General features: G+C 24.6%; 1 protein-coding gene across 2 annotated transcripts in view; it reads left to right on the forward strand.

Moving 5' to 3' along the window:
• Positions 1-4,780: 4,780 nt before the first annotated feature.
• LOC145831738 (DNA helicase MCM8-like) overlaps positions 4,781-19,559 on the forward strand; it is a 29,161-nt gene continuing 14,382 nt past the window's right edge. Inside the window, exons 1-11 of one of the 2 annotated variants that reach the window (XM_082939060.1) lie at positions 4,781-4,900; positions 6,433-6,595; positions 7,004-7,181; positions 10,735-10,843; positions 10,913-11,009; positions 11,809-12,009; positions 14,003-14,117; positions 15,774-15,902; positions 15,984-16,129; positions 16,491-16,705; positions 17,350-17,529. In XM_082939060.1, the coding sequence (XP_082795186.1) occupies positions 4,815-4,900; positions 6,433-6,595; positions 7,004-7,181; positions 10,735-10,843; positions 10,913-11,009; positions 11,809-12,009; positions 14,003-14,117; positions 15,774-15,902; positions 15,984-16,129; positions 16,491-16,705; positions 17,350-17,529 (1,619 nt within the window). In that variant the 5' untranslated portion in view covers positions 4,781-4,814. The remainder of the gene's footprint in view (positions 4,901-6,432; positions 6,596-7,003; positions 7,182-10,734; positions 10,844-10,912; positions 11,010-11,808; positions 12,010-14,002; positions 14,118-15,773; positions 15,903-15,983; positions 16,130-16,490; positions 16,706-17,349; positions 17,530-19,559) is intronic. The other variant, XM_082939061.1, reaches the window with a different exon arrangement.

The following is a 19,559-nucleotide window of genomic DNA, read 5'->3' on the forward strand; positions in this document are numbered from 1 at the left end:
TGGGTTGTATGCAAATTTCATTTAATTTATATTGAGTTGAGTTGGTGGTTTTTTGTTAAAATATGTAGAAATGTTTAATTTTTTTCACTGTTTTAAAACCTAAATTTGAACACGAGTGTGGAAGTTAGCTTGGGGCTTAATCTAAGTGTTACTTTACTGTTGGGATTTGACATAATTATAACTTTACCTTAGACTAAGTATAACTAGATATCAATACTACTATAAATAACCAGACACAACAATTGTGTGGGTTTCTCTATTAAACCAACTTCAATGAACACAAAACCAATTGTAAAAATCACAAGAAATATTAAATATGTAATTTGTGTACTAAAAAACTGTATGATAACCACTATAAAAAACTCAATAATATTTTAAGAAATACTTAATATTAAATGCAAAACCAAGTGATGAAAAATACAAGAACTATTAAAGTATGTCACTTATGTGAAAAATGCATTATATCTAACTACTGTAAAAAATACTTTTAATAAATCACTTGTTGAAAATAAATCAAAAGAGCTATTAAAATGTACAGTAAGATAATTACTAAACTTTCTTTAAATAATAATCTTTAAATATAACAAATACATTTATAAATATATTTACTAAAACTTTATAAAACAATTCAATAACATATTCAATTTTCTTTTTTTAAATAGTCTCTGCAGCTCCTGGCGGTACTGTCAACACAGCTTAGTCTCGTATCCCTTATCAGCTTGTGACCAAAAACATTACATAAAAAATTTCGTCAGTCAGTTTCATAAAAGAGAGATGCGCTCTCATTCTCTTTATTCTCTTTACTTCATAAAAGAAAAGCGCGCTCTCATTCTCTTTATTATCTTTCTCACTTTTTGTTTCTACAGACTTTTCCCGGGCAAGAAATTTAAGTGCTCTTAATTAATAACAGCAATAACTCTTAATTTTCTCTTAGAAACAAAACGGTTTTCAAGTGAAACTAGGAATAACGTTACAAAATTATTTTTTAATTCTTTAATATTTATACCCTTAACCATAATCCTCCTTACCCTAACTATTTTAATATTTTTATTACTCTTAACCCTAATCAACTTTACCCAGACATATTAAAAATATTTAAAACATAATGTTTTTATAATTCTTTTATGCTGACTCAGCAAATATTAGGAGATTTCCGTCGCATCAACACAAAGAATTATTAAAACTCCTTTTTTATTAAGGCAAAGCCTTTTTTCATGTTATAAGTCGATTATGACGTACTTTTGGTTTATTTAATTTGCAACTTAAGTGCCGTTACAAGATGACATATCAGAACATAATTTCAAAGAAGATAATTGATATTACTATTGTTGTTTTGTTTTTTTATTAGAAGCATAATTTTAACATTACTTATCTTTTTATTTTCATTTGTAAAAGTTAAGTTCAGTTATGGTAGAATTCACTTTTTTAAACTTATTAAAAAATTATGCAATGGTAAATTTATCTATTAGATTGTGAAATTATTTTTGCTGTTCAATTGATATTATAAGATAAAACTAAAAACAACACTTTTAGCACAAAATACTTATAAAACTGAATGTTAAGATATTTTAGCGTATTACATTTTTACATTCTTTAAAGTTGTTGTAACGTATCATTCAAGTACTCAATTGTTTGCTATATGTATTGATTACTTTCTTTGCAAGTTTGTTTAAAGTGTAATCTATTTTTTAGTTCTTATGTTACTAAACAAGTTTTTAAGTACATTTTTACACACAAAATTCAGTTTATTTTCGTTTAATTTTTTTTTCTTTAATTTCGTTTAATTGATTATTTTATCACTTTAGATTTAAATAATTAAATGATAAAAAATTAAATCTAATAGCCCGTAAGATATTTTATAAGGATGTGGTGTACGAATGATTAACGAAAATTTACTTTAAAACCAGGTCATTAGACTAAACTTTTTGAGCGCTTTTTTTATTGTTTAATTAACAATAATTAAAGCATAATAACATAAAATAAAGGTTTGTCGTGGAAGGTAAGACGTAGATTTACGATTTATACGTCGATTATGACGTCAATATTTGTTTATTTAGTTTGCAATGTACTTGGTCATCTAAGACGACTTACAAGAACATAAAATAAAGGTTTGTCGAAGAAGGTAAGACGTAGATTTACGATTTATACGGGTTTTTCGTTTTTATAAGTCGATTATGACGTCAATGTTGGTTTATTTAGTTTGAAAATTACTTGGTCATCTAAGACGACTTACAAGTACATAATTATAATTTATTAAAACAAAAGAACATAAAATAAAGGTTTGTCGAAGAAGTTAAGACGTAGATTTACGATTTATACGGGTTTTTCGTTTTTATAAGTCGATTGTGACGTCAATATTGGTTTATTTAGTTTGCAAATTATTTGGTCATCTAAGACGACTTACAAGAACGTAATTATAATTTATTAAAACAAAAGAACATAAAATGAAGGTTTGTCGAAGAAGGTAAGACGTAGATTTACGATTTATACGGGTTTTTCGTTTTTATAAGTCGATTGTGACGTCAATATTGGTTTATTTAGTTTGCAAATTATTTGGTCATCTAAGACGACTTACAAGAACGTAATTAAAATTTATTAAAACAAAAGAACATAAAATGAAGGTTTGTCGAAGAAGGTAAGACGTAGATTTACGATTTATACGGGTTTTTCGTTTTTATAAGTCGATTGTGACGTCAATATTGGTTTATTTAGTTTGCAAATTATTTGGTCATCTAAGACGACTTACAAGAACGTAATTAAAATTTATTAAAACAAAAGAACATAAAATGAAGGTTTGTCGAAGAAGGTAAGAAGACAGTTATATATTGTATATATCCGATATTTATATATCGTTCAAACTTCAGCTTAGTGTTGAGAACTTTTATTGTAATCTTAAAGTTAAACTTTTTTATGATAAATTTCATTTTTGTCTAATAAAGTATGATATTAAGATTGTGAGTTTAAAAGGAAACCAATTAGAATTGTAAACTATTATAAACTTATAAAAAGGTATAAAGTTTTTTTTAGAATTTATAAATGTAACAATACCAAGTTTAATAAATTTTACATATTAAATCAGAACTTCTAATTCTAAAACTAAACAAGCAATCATTTACAATTCGTGTTTTAGTATTTTTTTAAACTGAAAAATCCTTTACAACATGATAGAAAATATTTCAGAAAATCAAAATATTTTCAATTTGAAAATTTAAGTATGTATTGTTTATTTGTAAATATTTTTCAACTTCGAATATTTAACAAATAAATACCGTTTTGTATTAGAGATAAAAGCACCCTTTAAATATTTTTTATTTATTTTACTCTCTAAGGTAAAAAATTTAAAGAAGAGGATATTATTTAAAAATTAAGCTCATTTTATTTTTAATACCTTCATCTTTCAACTATTTTACATTACTATTATGTATATTAGTAGTTTTACTTTTCATATTTTATAATTCTTTATAGTTAATTTTATATTAATTAAGTTGGAAATTGCATGGCTAAGTTGTTTTAAAAATTCTTGCTTAGAAGAACGTACTTATTTTCATTTCACATACAATAGATTGTGTTAGCTGAATAAGTTTTTATAAACTATTACTAAAAATTTATTTCAATAATTTAAAATGACAAATAAAAAAAAAACTAGCTCTTTTAGATAAAATTATTTAACGAAAAATGATAATAAAATATAGTTTTTCAAAAATAAATAAATGTTTAAAATTTTTAGTGTGAATCCTGCATATTGTCATGATTGTTTTACAGTTTTGAGATTTCATATTTGATGTTTTCTATGGTTTTAGTACATATACTTTTTTGTAAAACTGGGTTATTAATTTTACATAAAGAAACATCATTAGTTCTCAATAAATTAAGTATTTTAATGTTATATTCCAACAAGCTTGTTTTGTTTGCAGATCTATTAGATAACATTATTAGCAATTAATTACTTTTGAACTTTTTTATTTATTTTTTTTTGTAAATATCATTTGCTTTTAAATAAATACAATGATGAAAATATTTGAAATAGTTTTACATTTTGTTTTTTTTCTGCTCATATGATATTTGTAGTAATCTGCTATTATTGTAGTTATAATAGAACATAGGAAATTATGTACCATATAAATAAATTATTAACTTCTAACATATAAAGTGCGCTTAAACATGATCTGTCTCAAAATATAATAAAAACACTGATAGTTTAAGCTTAACTTCTAGAAAGGTCATTTTTTAATCTATTTCTTTGTTATTTGAAATTTGTTCAAAAGTTCAACATGAGCCTCTATAAATTATTTTCAAATTAAATAATAAAAAGTTAAATAAATTAATTAAAACAACTAAATAATTACACAATGTTTTTTAGTTACAAATTACATGTTGAAAACTTTGTAGAATTAAAAATTTAAATCTTTGTTTTTTTTAAATATCAAATGATCTAACTACAACTCACTAGGTAATAATTTGTTTAGCAGAATAAAAGTTTTAGTTAATTTTATGAACATCAATAAAAGTATTTCAACCTGAAAATTTAAGTATTATAAAAATTATTATGGACATAAATACAGTTAAAAAAGTTATTCTAAAAATAGTTATACTAATTGACATTTTATAAAGCTTTGTTTTTAAGATATTTTTCACTCAAAAATGTTTATAAATGTGAAAGTTTTAACTGTCTATGAGCTAGTAGAAAAAAAAAATGATTTGAGGTAAAATTTTTTTTAAACAATAAAATTATTTATAAACCATAGTAGGTTATTAGTTTCAACTTTTTATACTTTTAAATAGGTTTTATATTTAATTAGTTTTGCCAAAACTTTATGATGAATAGCAATACAAATGGCATACATAAAAAAGGTGGCTATAAAAAAGTTTTCATGAGGAAAAGAAATTCTAATGCAAAAAGGTTGTGTTTAATAAACTGATTAAGAGTTGACAAACTTTTTGATAAGTTTTTACTTTACTGATAATAAAATTAAAGTATTTAAAATAGAATGTATATTTTATGTATTAAGTTATTTTTTGTTAAGTTAGTAAAAAACAACATTAGCTTAAACTTAGATTTCACACAATTTTTGTCATTAGACAAGGGTGTCAGAGAATCAGACTAGTTAAAAACTTTGAATAAAATCAGGCTGACTCAGACTTGTTTTAATTTTTTGCAAATCTCAGGCCAGTTTAGGTTTCTTTTCTAAATCTCAGGTTGTTTTCTATGACATTGAAATTAATCTTTTTTTTTATTGTGTCCTTTTCTTATGTGAAATTGTTTTTAAGTGTTCAATCTTAGTTATTATTTTCTTCAGTTTTTTGCTTTTAGTGATTAAAAAAAATTCTTGTAAAATAAGATCAATTCAGGGTAGTTTTCAATCAATCAGACTGACTTTTTTGACTCAAAAAGTGGCAACTTTAATTAGAAAATGCAAAACAATATAACCACAGAAAAAAAGAAGAAAATTTTATGTTAAAAAGTTCTAGAACTATAAATTCTTAATTTTACAGAAAGTTTATAAAACTAAGGTGATGTAGCTAGTGGTTTGCAAAGTCAGTATAATTTTTTGTTTTGTTTAATATATATTGCATAAATTTTATATAAAAACTAGGGAAGTTTTTTTTTTCAATGAATATAGAATAAAACGTGTTATTTATTTTATAAACCTGAAAAAAAAATTACTTCACGTTTTTCAGGCTTGATGCTTTATGTACCAAGTCTTCCATAGAGTAATGTTTCTACGCAAAAAATTAATAACATTAAGTAATGATCTAATAGTCAATTTACATAATTCACTGCACTTTTAAAAGTTTTATTTCTTTTTGATAACTGTTTTAAAGCATATAGTTTGCAGAATAATTATATAAAAAAGTATTATGTGATTAAAATATACTTTATATCATTTGCATTTAAGCAAAAAGTATCTATATGTTTTATATATATCTGTGGTATATATTCCGATAAACATAGCTTATCAGGATCTCCAGGATTTAACGCTTTTTAATGTTACATTTTATATGTTTTATTATTATTTTTTTCAATCACTAGAAGGTTTATGAAATAAGTACTTGAGTTTTGTAACCAGTTTTATGACAATTTGTTTTGGTAATGAATAGCAATAATTTTAACTCATCTGTATAGTTTTAACTGTGTAAATATATGCAATTATATCAACAGTTACAGCTTATTGATACCGTCTGTCTATTTATTTTTTATCTTAATTTTTTATTACTTAATGTAATTAGAGAAAATACTAAAGTAATATTATTAGTTTAAAATGTTATATTTAGAGACATTTAACCTAATTCAGAAATGATATTTAATATTTAGGTCTAATTCACTATTTTGATGTTTCAAAAAATTCTGTTTTTATGTAATAAGTACATAAATAAATTATAAGTACATACAGCTTTATAATCAACAATACACAAATACTTTTTTTTACTCAGTTGGAAAAATAACTACAAAAGATTACCTACTTTAGAACCTGAAGTAAATCAAAAAATAAATTTAGAACTAGATACAAACAATTTTTGTCCTTACAAAACTTGGCGCCATTACTTTCCATTTGAAGACTACAATGCCCAATCTGCCACAGCTAATACCATAAATGTAAATTCATTTGTAATTTGTAAAATTTTATACATAATTAAATTATTTGTCTTTTATGGAAACTTTCTTAATGTTTAAGAATTTTATTCACTTTATGATATACTACAAAGGTTTTTTCAAACACTAAATCAGGGTTTCCTAAAGTGGGCAATGTTCTCCTTTTAGGGGCAACTTTGACTATCAGGGGGCGTTAACTAGTTAGGCGGTAAAAAAGTAAATGGGTAATTAACTTGTAAAGGGGCGATATCTAATAAATGGGGCAATTGTTTTTGAGTTTCTGCCTAGGAAGTATTTATGAAAATGAAATTGGGAAACCTTGATCTCTATCTAAGTTTATTAAGTTTTCAACCAGTTTTTTGGTTAGAAGTATGCTAACTTAAGTTTCTGTTTTTTTTCTCTTAAATGAAGGTATTTCTGAATTATATGGTTCATTATTTTTCTACAAATAACTTGGATGAAATATCTCAAAGAGGATGTATCCATTTAGACTGCAATGAACTTATTCTCTATCTTCAAAACTACAATTACCTTCCTAATTTTGTTGAGGTCCTACGTGATTCTCCAGAAAATATAATAGGTTGTATAGGTTAGTTAGAAAAATGTTATTATTATATTAATAGTAAAATGAGAAGTATGTAGAAAAAGAAGACTTGTATAAATAATCATGGAAGATTATAAGTTTATAGCTATTAATATTATTCATTGATTTAAATTAAGGGTACAGGGGAGTAATTCATATTTTTAGTGTTATTTCATACATAAACACTAAGCTACCTATTTAGTGTTTGTTAATTTTACAAATTAATTTTGTGAGTCTCAAAGGTTCCTGATAAAAAAAGTAAACTAAAAAGAAAAAAAAAACATTTTTTACTATACTCTATCTTCTCTTACAATTTTTGAAAGATATTTTTACAATTTTTTTCAGTTTGTTTTTTTTAATTGTAAAAATTTGTCAGAAGGCATTTATAATTTTTTCTCTGCAATTTTTATTAAAAAAATGTTTAAAAAATATAACAAAACAAATTTTTTACCTTAAATTTATTTGAGATCTTTCAAAGTAAGTCTTATAAAAAAATATATCTTTCTAAATTAAACTGAATTGAAATCGAAATAAGATTATAATGTAGTTCAAAGTATTAAAATATAAAATATAATCAAATGTAAAAACTAACTAAATGCTTATGCTGCAGAACTTTGCTGGACTAATAAAACTTGTTAGGTTAAAATCAAACTGAAATAAACCAGCGTAAAAATGAAAATACAACTACACTTAAAAAAAAAGTTACGAGAAACTAGTTACTTTAAAATTACTTAATATAAAGATTTAAAAAGGCCAGAAGAGAACTTTTCAGTTTTATTTAGAGCAGAGAACTCTTTTCAGCTACATATTCTAGAAGCTTTATGCATGCAATCTTTAAGGCCCAGTTTATGTAAGCAGAAAAAGTTCGTATACCAAACTAGGTAAAGGTTAATTTATTCATAAGAAAAAGTAAATGATTTGTTTAACAAATTAAATTTTATTGGTGTTACATCGGTATAATAAAAAATTTAAGAAGAGGTCTTATAAAGGTCTTTAATAGGGGTAGTCAAATATGTGTCAAATTTGCACGAAGGACCAGTTTTGTATGAGGAGTCAGTTTTGCTTGGTTTCACTTTTGCACAAATCAAATTTTATTTATTTTTTTACTATCAATGTTACCCCTAACCTTTACCCTTGGTTGGTATTTTTCTCTTATTAATATTTATTTTTTATTTTGTTTTATTTATTTTTCTTTTTTTACTATCACTGTTACCTCTAACCCTTACTCCTTGGTTGGTAATTTATTATTTTTTTTTAATCCTTATGCGAAATTGACCCTCCGTGCAAAAGTAACACTTTGTGAAAAAAGTGTCTTTGTGCATATTTAACCAGTCCCCTTTTAATAGTAACTTTATGTGCAGTGACTTTAAAAAAATAAGGTTCTGGTTTTTAAGCAGAAATGTCCTTTGTAAAGAACTGTATGGAAAATGCTACATTGGGTAAATCATAATTAAAATACATTTATATTCTTTTTCTCAAGTTTAATTTAATAAACAGTATTTTTAAGGTGCCATTTATTAAAACACTTTTAAATTAAAAATTGACCAGAAAGTCAAATTAAAAGGATTGTTATGGAAAAAAAAAAGCCAGGTTATTTTATGTTTATCTTGTATATCTGGAAGTTTATGTATTTATGTTAAAGAATATGTTGTTGAAATAATTTTAAGTAGTCTTTTTCTGATTTTTGCAGACTTGAATCACTTTTGTAAGTATTAAAGATGAAGATTACATACTTTGATAAGCTTCTAACTTAAAATGCTAACTAAAAATGACTAAGATACTTACTACTAAATACTTTAAACACTATTCAATTATACTAACTAATTTAAAACTAACTTAAAATTCTTTTGGTATGAGATTTCTAACTTTAACACTTTAAATTTTTTTATTTTTTGAAATGTAATTATAGACTTATTTGAAATCTTAACTTAAAATTTCTTTTTTATTTGTAGTCTTTAAATTCAAAACCTAAGAGAACATAGGTTATAATTGTGTTAAAATTTCTTTGAGAATGATATTAATAGTTATCATGTTTTACAGATTATTTCTATGAAACTGACTATATAAAGTTTAAAAAATAATTTGAAACTAATTTTATTTAAGAATCATGTTGAATTTATTTGAAATTTGCTTAGAACTCTTACAGTGGGCTAAAAAGGGGAATCAAGGGAAAGTTACCTTTTTGGTAACCAATAGAAAAAATATATACATAGCTGAATAAAGCTGGATTTTTTTCCAAAACTGGTTTTGTTTCTTTTCTACTTCAAGCATTTCAATGTTGTTATAGTTTAAATCCAAAAAATGATTTTTTTTTAGTATAAAAAGACTTAAAATGTTAAAAGTTTATTTCAAATAATGGCTTCAAACACTTATAACAATTCCTACATAGATGTACGTTTTTTTTACCAAATTTAATATTAAAAAATAAAAAAGAGATAAATTTATTGAAAATTTATAATGTAGAAGTAAATTTGTTGAAAAAAAAACTCTAGTCCAAAAAAATATTGATAGATAATCTTTGAATTATTGCCTGCAAAAACCCCTAAGAGCAAAAAGTCCATAGAAACAACTTCTTGTAAATTTGTTTTTAGTTTACTATTATTTGTAATCTAACCTAAAAAATCAGTTAAGGTTTTCATTTAGTTTTTTGAGTTTATATAGCCCTAAATATATAGCCCTAAATATATTTAATGTCCTAAAAGCTTTGTTTAACTAAACACGTAAAAAGCTTTTAGTTAAACACAATTTATATTATTTTTTGGGAACTCTTTACCAAGTTCAAGTAAAATTGTATAAAATTAGCCTTATAACATAAAGGTATTTTTGGTAGTTTTGTGTAGTTTAAAGGTATAAGGGGTCAAATCACATTTTTCACAATTAAGTTTATTTTATTGAGTTTTAATTAAGCTATAAGTTACTTTTTACAGAATTTTAAAACTCAAAATAGTTTCTGAGATATAGCCGGTCAAAGTCGTAGACTACAATAGGTTTCTTATGGGAGGCACAAACTAAAACAGAAAATAACTAGAAACCACTAAAAAATCTATCTCCTCCTACGTTTTTTGAGATAACTAGTTTTTGGAGTGTAATTATGCAGTAGTTTTGAAAAATTTTCAGTTTTGAAAGAGATTAGCTGCAATCAACTTACTTAAGTGAAGTTTCAGCAGAAAAAAAGACAAAAAATCCAATTCTTTTCAACATGGACACATTTGGTTTGATTTTATACCCACAAAAAAGCCAATATTTATTGCCAGCCCACTGTGCCTTTTTGTTAAAGTCTTAGCTTTAAAAAAAGTTGATTAAATTTATGAGTTGTTTTTAAGTGGTTGAAATTTATCTATATAACTAATGTCTATATAGTTTTTATTAAGATTTATTATCTCCCTAAAACAGCCAAGACTGTAAAATCTAATCAAAGATTAGTTTTTAACAACTTTTTTTTTGAAGTTTTGGCTGTTACATAATCTGAAAACTTAAAAAAAATAGTATTGGTAGAAATTTAAAAAACAAGTCAAATTTTTAAAATAACTTTTAAGTAGAATTATGATTTTTTGTTTAGGTCTGTCAGCAAACCATTACATTAAGAAATTTTACAAAAACAAAGCAGCCAACTCACATTTATTAGAAAACACACTCTACCAAGCTTTAGCAGATGTTCCTATAATAAGGTTTTTTTTTAAATTTTTAGTTATTTTTTCTTTAATAGTTAAATTTCTTTAAATAGTTATGCATTTTAGGGCTAGACTGTACAATTTTGATACTGTAACACCATTAAAGAATTTGAAAGCTAGACAAGTTGGAAAGTTTGTTACTGTCAGTGGTACTCTGGTTAAGGCTAGTGTTAAAAATATTTTAAAAAATAAAGTATTAATTAACTTTATATAAATTCTAAATTAAGGGTGGGCAACTTTTCTGGTCTAGAAGACAGATTTAGCAGAAGAATTAATTTGCAGGTCAGAGTTTACAAAAAGTCTTTGAGGGCTTGCGTGAATTAAAAAAAAGTACTATAAAGTTTAAAATACAGCTTTATAAAAAATGTAATAAAGTAATCTTTTAATAAGCACTAAAGCTACTGAAATTAAGAGAACATTTAGAAATATTTATTTTGAAAAAATTCAACAATATTATTATTGCTAATTTTTTTAAGCTAAAAACATGTCATGAGCTAGAAATTTCTGTTTGGAAAGATCAAGCCAAGAGCTGAAAGTTGCCTACCTCTATGCTACGAGTGTAGATATATGTTATTAGTGGTGATGGTAATTTAGTGATAGTAATTTATACCTCATAATCTTAAGATATTTTTGAAAAGAACGTAACATTAAATAATCAGCTTAAAATTGTATACAAACTTATTCTTTAAAAACATTGCTGCTTTATTTTATATTCAGTTCAAACAGTATATATTTGATATCGGTACAAAATTAAAAATAAGTTTAATTTTTTTAAAGGTAGTGAGATAACAAATAAAAAATTGTTTTTAGTTTAAAAGTAACATTCTGTTATAATGTTTTATTAAAGTTAAGCATTACAATTGTTAATTTAATAATGACGTGGTAGTTTTTAAAAAAAATAAGTAGTGTTTGTTTTCATTTCATCAGTTGATATATTAACACTTTAAATCATATTTATTTAGGTGAGCAATGTAAAACCAGTTTGCACAACTATGGCGTTCAGGTGCATTCAATGTATGAAGGTGCAAGCACTGCTGTTAATAGATTGCAGATACATGACACCTGAAAAGTGCACTAATAAAAGTTGCAGGTGCACCAAGTTTGAACCCTTAAGAGAACACCCACTAACTGAAATAACTGACTGGCAGACTATAAAATTACAGGTTTAATTGATAATAAATTGTTATAACTTAAAAAGAAGGATACTTAGATTACGTTAAGGTACTACAGATGTACATAAAAACTATTTTAAATAATAAGGTTAAATGCTAAATTAATTTATTACTTTTATTTATTTATATTTAATTAAACTTAATATACTTTATATTTAAAGACTACAAGTACTTCTTAAAAAGAAGGATACTTAGATTACGTTAAGGTACTACAGATGTACATAAAAACTATTTTAAATAATCAGGTTAATTGCTAAATTACTTTATTACTTTTATTTATTTATATTTAATTAAACTTAATATACTTTATATTTAAAGACTACAAGTACACATTATTATAATAACTTCTTTTGCAAGCAAAGTTACAATTACTATATATGTCAGTATAATCAAAATATTTAAACATCAATTAAACCAGATACTGACCAGAATAGTACACCAGAATCATCTAAATCATAACAATTTTCTTTATTTGTAAATATAACTACTTTTAAACTTAGTTTCGCTGATATCTAAACTAAAGTGTATTTATTTTATAACGCTCTACAAAATAAGTTTTTAGATAGAAATATGTTCGTTGTTTTTATTTATTTTTCAAATAATTTTAATATTGTTTAAAAGTTTAAAGTTTGTTTTCAAATTTACATTAATAACATTTCATACCTTTTGCAAGTTTATAACATAAAATTATATCAGTTTTTCTAAATTTTAACTTAAAACTTAAAATGTATACATCTTGTGAATAAATTTAGATAAACTTGTATAATTTAGTAGTATTTTTAAACATATGTTTATAATAAATACATTTAGTACCTAAACAAATAAACTTTAAATGCTTCTGAATGTACCTTAACCTCTTAAAAGCTCTTTAGAGCTGTTCATGTATTATGGGCAGATAATGGTCGTCAACCTAATTTAGTATTTGCGTACAAAAGCAGTTGTTTTGAATATCTTGGGTTTAGCATCTTTATTTATTAGATTTACTTGAAAAATCTCATTCCGGTCTAACTTGTTAAAATAATTCTTAGCAGCCTGAGTAATTTGTAAAAGATGAAATATAAAAACTAATAAAACTCTATAAGCAAACCTAAAATTAAATAATTATTTAATAAACTCTAATGTCTACTAAAAATCAATTTAAGAACAAATATAAAAAATTTGTTTTTAATAATCTCAATTTTGTTTGATTTAAACTAGTTATTTTCAGGCCAAAAGTACATGGGTCCAACGATTTCTATTGCTGTATATTTACACACTTTCAATAAAATGTTTGCTTTCAAATCTCAGCATTGCATTAAAAAGTTCAAAAATTTAGATTAGTCTTTAGTACATTTTTTGTATTTAAACTTATATATTTACTATCTACATATTCTTAAGGGTAAGCAACGTCTCAGTTGGTTGGCCAGATAAGGATAGGTTTAGTCTTTGGCTCGCCGAAGCATTTTAGTTTTATTTATTTCACAAAATTTTCTCAACTACCCAATTTGTTTTTAAAGAATTTTTTTTTTTGGTTTTATTTCAAACCTCAAATATCTAGTTTAAGTTTTGAATTTCCTATAAATATTATTTTTGGCTTTTTTATTTGATCTTCATCTAAAGCCTCAGGATACATACTAAAAGTTATATTAATTTTCAGCAATTTTACATTTTATGCCCGCGGGCCGAATTTTGCAGACCCCTAGTAATAAAAGTTTTAAAATTTAGTTTAGCAGACCAGATTTACATTCTTGCGGGCTGCACTTTACCTTTCACTTTCACATCCTTAATATTTATTTTTTTTCTTAAACAAGAGCTATAATGTTTAAATATAGATATTTTTAGAAATTAGTGTTATTAATTAAAAAAAGTGTATATATTACACTTCTTTTTACATGTACCATCTAAACTTGTGAATTTAAGCAATTTATCATATATTAATTTGATCTATTTATATGCTCAACTTTTAAGTTTGCTTGCTTTAAAACCATGTTTCAAAAAAAAAAAGGAAAAACTGTCTGAAGATCAAAGGGAAGCAGGTAGAATGCCACGAACAATAGAAATTGAGCTGAGTAGAGATCTTACAGACACTGCTTCACCTGGAGATGTCGTTACTATCACAGGTGTAATAAGTTTTTTTTGTATTACTTATTTACGGTATAAAGAAGTTAAAAAGAACTAAAAACAGCTTTATAATGATTTTTGCTAACTTAGTTAAGTCGGACTTGTTATAGTTTTTAGTAAAAGCCAAATTCGAATTTTTTATTGACTCAGACTATTTTGGATTTTTTTTTTGTAAAATGTTTTGTGTTTATTATAATGCTGACCAAGTATTTATTTGAATAATGTTAAATTTATGTTGATATTTAAACTTTGTCATTTTTGTTTATTTCACTGTTTTGAAGCACAAATATACTTTTCGACACATTAATGGTTTTAGAATGCCCGAAAATAAGAACTTTAATTACAGATATTATTTATTTAGACTGAAGTTTTATATGAAGTCAAAACATATCCTTTAGATATAAAAATATTTTATTAGTTTTCAAAAAAAAAAACATTATGTAGATACTTAATTTTTTTTTTCTTAGTAAAAAAAAGTTTTTTAAGTGACCCTTCAGTAGAAAAAAAGTATTTTTATATGACAACTCTATTTCCGATAATACAGATACTTCAACTTCTAATTTGTAGTTTTCAACGGATCATATCTCAAAAAAAAGTTAGCGGTCTAGACAATTTAAATAAAAATGTACTAAATAGTAGATAGTTTATTTTCACTCAGAATTTTCATAACTTAAATTCTTAGTTAAAATTTTGTTTACTCAAAATGTATTTAGCGAAAAATGTTGAAAAAATGTTAATTAAAAGATGATACTTTTGTTTAGGAAGAAGTTTTAAATTTTGTTTTAGGTATTTCTTTCGGTTTATAGTACTATCTAGTAAGTCAACTTTGTAAAGGTTTAAAAATATCAATTTTAGCTATTAGTTATTCGTAATCCTTTCTGTGTAATACATTTTTTCTAGTTTTAAACTTTTTTCACTGTTACAAAATGAAATTTAAAAATAGTTTGTTTGTAAGACAACTGTTATTATTTTTATATCTTATAAATGATTCTTTCTCAATTTCTAACTTAAATACTTGTAGCAAAAATATTTTTAACATACTTGTATTATGGAAGTAGGATGCTGGAATGTATTTTTAGAGAATGTAGGAATCGTAAGTTGTTGATTGTATTTAAACTGCTTTTATAAACTGAATTTTGAACGTTATATATGTTTGTATTAGGTATTTTATATTACTGAGTCTCACTGTTTAGTTATATTTTTACTGTCTATGAAAAGTGTAAGTAAAGTCTGTGTAACTTTATTAAGACTTTTAAAATAAATTCGTACTACTTCATATTTTTTTTAAACTTTAATATTTACACTTTTTCGCTTTCTCCATCTTACTTAACGTAATTTTTGTCAAAAAAAAAGAAGAGTCACATTAGAATGCTGAATAATTTTTAAACTTAATACTCTTATAAGTTTTTATTACTAGTTACATTTAAACGGATTAAGGACTCGTTAAAAGTATAATTTTGGCAAATAAAGCATTCTGTACAAACCTGCTTTGAAATCAGTTTTATTATTCTTAAGACTCATTGTGGACAATAAATATGACTTTGGCACACTTTAGAAAAACAAATTAAGGTTTTTCTGTGTAAGAATATTAATACAGCTATGAGGAGCTATACATAGGTACTCTTGTAATATATAGTATTTACTTTTTTTTATAGGTATAGTTAAAGTTGTAAATGCTGAAGAAGGAAAGATGATAAAAAAATCAAAAAATAGTTCAATGTACTTACTATACATTGAAGGTAACCATGTAGTAAATGCAAGAGCAAGTTCAAATTCTACACGAGGTTTTTGTTCTAGTTCTCTTTAAATTGAAAACTCTTTGTAATGATTAGTTCAAAATATTATTTTAATGCGTAGTATTATAGGTGATAGAAGAAATGCAACAGAAGCAAACTTAAATTTTTCTGCTTCTGAAATAGAAGGAATTAAAGATATAGAGAGTCAACCAAATTTGTTTTCCCTCCTGACCTGCTCGCTTTGCCCTACAATATATGGCCACAACATGGTTAAAGTAAAATATTAGTTTTTTTTATTACTAAACCTTTAGGAAAATACATTTAACCACAATTGTTTTCATTTAATTCTTTGTAACTTAAATTAATAGCTCTTATAATTAAAAAAAAAAAACTTTTTAAAAATTTAATATAAAAAACATCCTTCATAGCTATTAGATACTGTTTACAGTTGACTTAGTACTGAATTTAAAAGATAAGCAAAATCTTAAATTAAACAAAAACATGTATTCTTTATCATACATTACTAATCGAATATTGCTAGCTATTAGTCGAATAAGTGAGAAAGTTTTTTTTGGCAAATAAAATTTGCTATAACTAAACTGTTGTATGTGTATTTGATCTTTTAGTTAACGACAGGCAGGCATTTTGTTGTGCCTATTTGGAGGTGGTCATAAAGACACGCTAGACACAAATCGAGTCGAAGTGCGTTCAAACAGCCACGTTTTGGTGGTTGGAGATCCGGGTCTTGGTAAAAGTCAGTTGTTGCAAGCGGTCAGCAGGTTGGCGCCTCGTGGCGTGTACGTGTGCGGAAATACGTCTAGCAACAGCGGACTCACTGTTACGCTCACAAGGTAAGTTTGTGGCAATTTTTTTTTAAATTTTCCATTGTTCAAAATTTTAAATCATGTTAAATTAAAACAACTGTTTTATTTAGTTATAGGTTTACTACAATTCAAAATTCGAAAAAGAATTAGTTATAAATATGAAATTACTTTTCGATGATAAGTTTATAAAGTTGAAAAAAAAAACATTCAGGCATATTATAGCATAGGAAGTTTTTTATTGACACACTAGCCTGGATAGATTTAATTTAGAGTTTTAATTATTTTTTAGTGGATTGGAATCTTTACTTTTTACAGTAATAATTTTAACAGTTTATCTTTACTTTGTTTTTGTGGGTCATTAAAAATTATGACCTGAAAACAATTCGCATGCTATAACACTTACGTTGAAAATGATGCTTTTTTGATTAATAATGTAAGATGGTTCATTAAGTAAGTATTTCAATTATCTAATTTGACATAGTTTATTTTTAACTGTTTTTTATGTTTAGTTTTCCTTTAATTCGAGAACCACCTTAATTTTCTATCAATCTTGTTCAATGTGAATTACAGTACAATTGTTTTGTTTCAAATAAACTTAGCATAGCTACCAAACTTTATGTGTTTTTAATACAATTACGAATTGGCTTCAACACAAAAATATGAATATCTAGAGATTCTGGATCGGGTGATACTGGTTTAGAGGCAGGAGCTTTGGTTTTAGCAGACCAGGGCATCTGCTGCATAGACGAGTTCGACAAAATGTCTCAACAGCATCAAGCTTTGTTGGAAGCCATGGAACAACAAAGCATTAGTATTGCGAAAGGAGGCGTTGTTTGCAGCATGCCAGCCAGGTTAGTGTAAAGAAAACTTGATCGTTGATTTGTATGAGTACGATGTACTTCTTTCAATTTTTTTTTACATTCTAGTCAATTGAAAATAATTTTCAGTATTTTTTAGAATTTGTTATTTAGTTATTTAATTGAATAACTTTTTTATGTGCATGAGTTATTTAATAACCTTTTTAGAAGCTAGTCAAAACTTGTATAGTTTTTTATTAAAGATACTTTATATTTTACGACAGTTTTTTAAGTATTAGTTTTTATTTATAATAAAAATTGTATATGCATTTTTAAAATCAAAAAAAAAAATTTTCAAGTGTTTTATTCCTGTCTTAATTTTTTTTTTGTTATTTATAAACACTTTAGCAATTATTTAAATATGGCTTGTGTTTACAGTGTTAATTGACTTAGAACTGCAAGTAATGTAATATTATTTTATTGCGTGTCTAACTTTTGAAAAAATTAATTTGTTTTTGCGAAAATTAAAAAAAAAAGTTCTAAGAACCAAAAAAATCATAATAAATTATAACATAGATGCTTAATTTGACAACTAAACTGTGACAACTCAGACTAGGACTTAAAACTACTACACTAGAATTCTGAATTTTTAGTGAACGACAATTCAAACTGTGACAAATTAAATTACGACTGTTAAACTATGAAAATTCGAATTTCAATAAGCTAATTTTATGACTATTAAATTACGCTAACTCAAGTTCTGAATTTACAGTAACGACGTTTCAAATTTATAATTACGGCAATTAAACCTGTAACATCTCCAATTAATTTTGACAACACAAATTAAAAATTTATAAACTACAACAATACAAATTACGACAATACAAATTTTTAAATTTCTAAACTTTTTGTTTCAAACTTCGATAAATAAAATTTGAAATTCAAGTTTAAAAAGTTGAATGCCCGAGATAAATTTTGACTTTTCAAATTACGACAACTTAAATATCTATATGATTTTTATAACAACAATTTAACTTTTGTTTTATTAAGTAACACTTTTTTTTTGGTAATTTTTAAACACTTTGTACTTAATTAACGAAACCTGGGTTTAATGACAACATTTTAATTTTGATCGGTGTTTTAATTTCAGTGGAATTTATCCTTATTTAATAATTATCATTAACCACTATTTTAATATACTTAAGTTTTATACTTTATTAAATTAATAAAATTTTTAAAAACATTTTAAAATAAAAGTATAAGATTTTCTTTAAGTGTTAAAATTATTGTAAAAATTAAAAGATATTAATTGCAAGCTATAATGAAATTTTGATAAACATATTAGTATTTAAATCCTTTCTAATAAATGTTATTAATTAAAAATTTTCAAATAAACAGATTAAAAAAGCTAAAAAAAAATACTTGAATAAGAAAAAAATAATTATCATTTTGAAAACATATACTACTCAATTTGTGTGTTGCTATAAGCAATTGGAGTTGTTTTTAACTTAGTTTGTCTAAAAACAGGAGTCAGCAAACTGCGGCCCCTAATTCAAAAATCTTTGGCCCGTAGTGAACTTTTTAGATAATTTTTTTTTTAAACAATAAATACAAAGTTTTTGTGGTGAAAACTCAAGTTTAGGCTCTTATTTTAATGTATTTAATATACTAGTGCTTATTATATCGTGTTTTTGGTTTAAGATAGTTTTTTGTTGATAACTTCAATAGTTTTAAATAACTCCGACCTGCTAGCAACTTTTTATAAGAAAAATGACCCGTTAAAAGGCTGATGACCCCTGGTCAAAAATAAAACAATAGTTGGAATCACCCAAACCGATCTAATTAAAAAAAATATTTGAAGCATACTTAAAACACTTATAGACAATGAAAAATACTTTAAGTCATTAAATAAAAAGGTAGAAATACAACAATTGAAAAAGGAGAAGTTTAACTAAATTTGATCATAACGACTAAAGTTAACCTGTCTGTATCGCAATTAATTATTATTTCAAGTTGTAATTTAATTTGTCGTTGATTTATTGTCAAAATTTATAATATCAGAATTTAGATGATATAATTTGATT

The sequence above is a fragment of the Thalia democratica genome, chromosome 3 (genome assembly GCF_965202585.1).
Source record: "Thalia democratica chromosome 3, ktThaDemo2.hap1.1, whole genome shotgun sequence".
Taxonomy (NCBI): Eukaryota; Metazoa; Chordata; class Thaliacea; order Salpida; family Salpidae; genus Thalia; species Thalia democratica.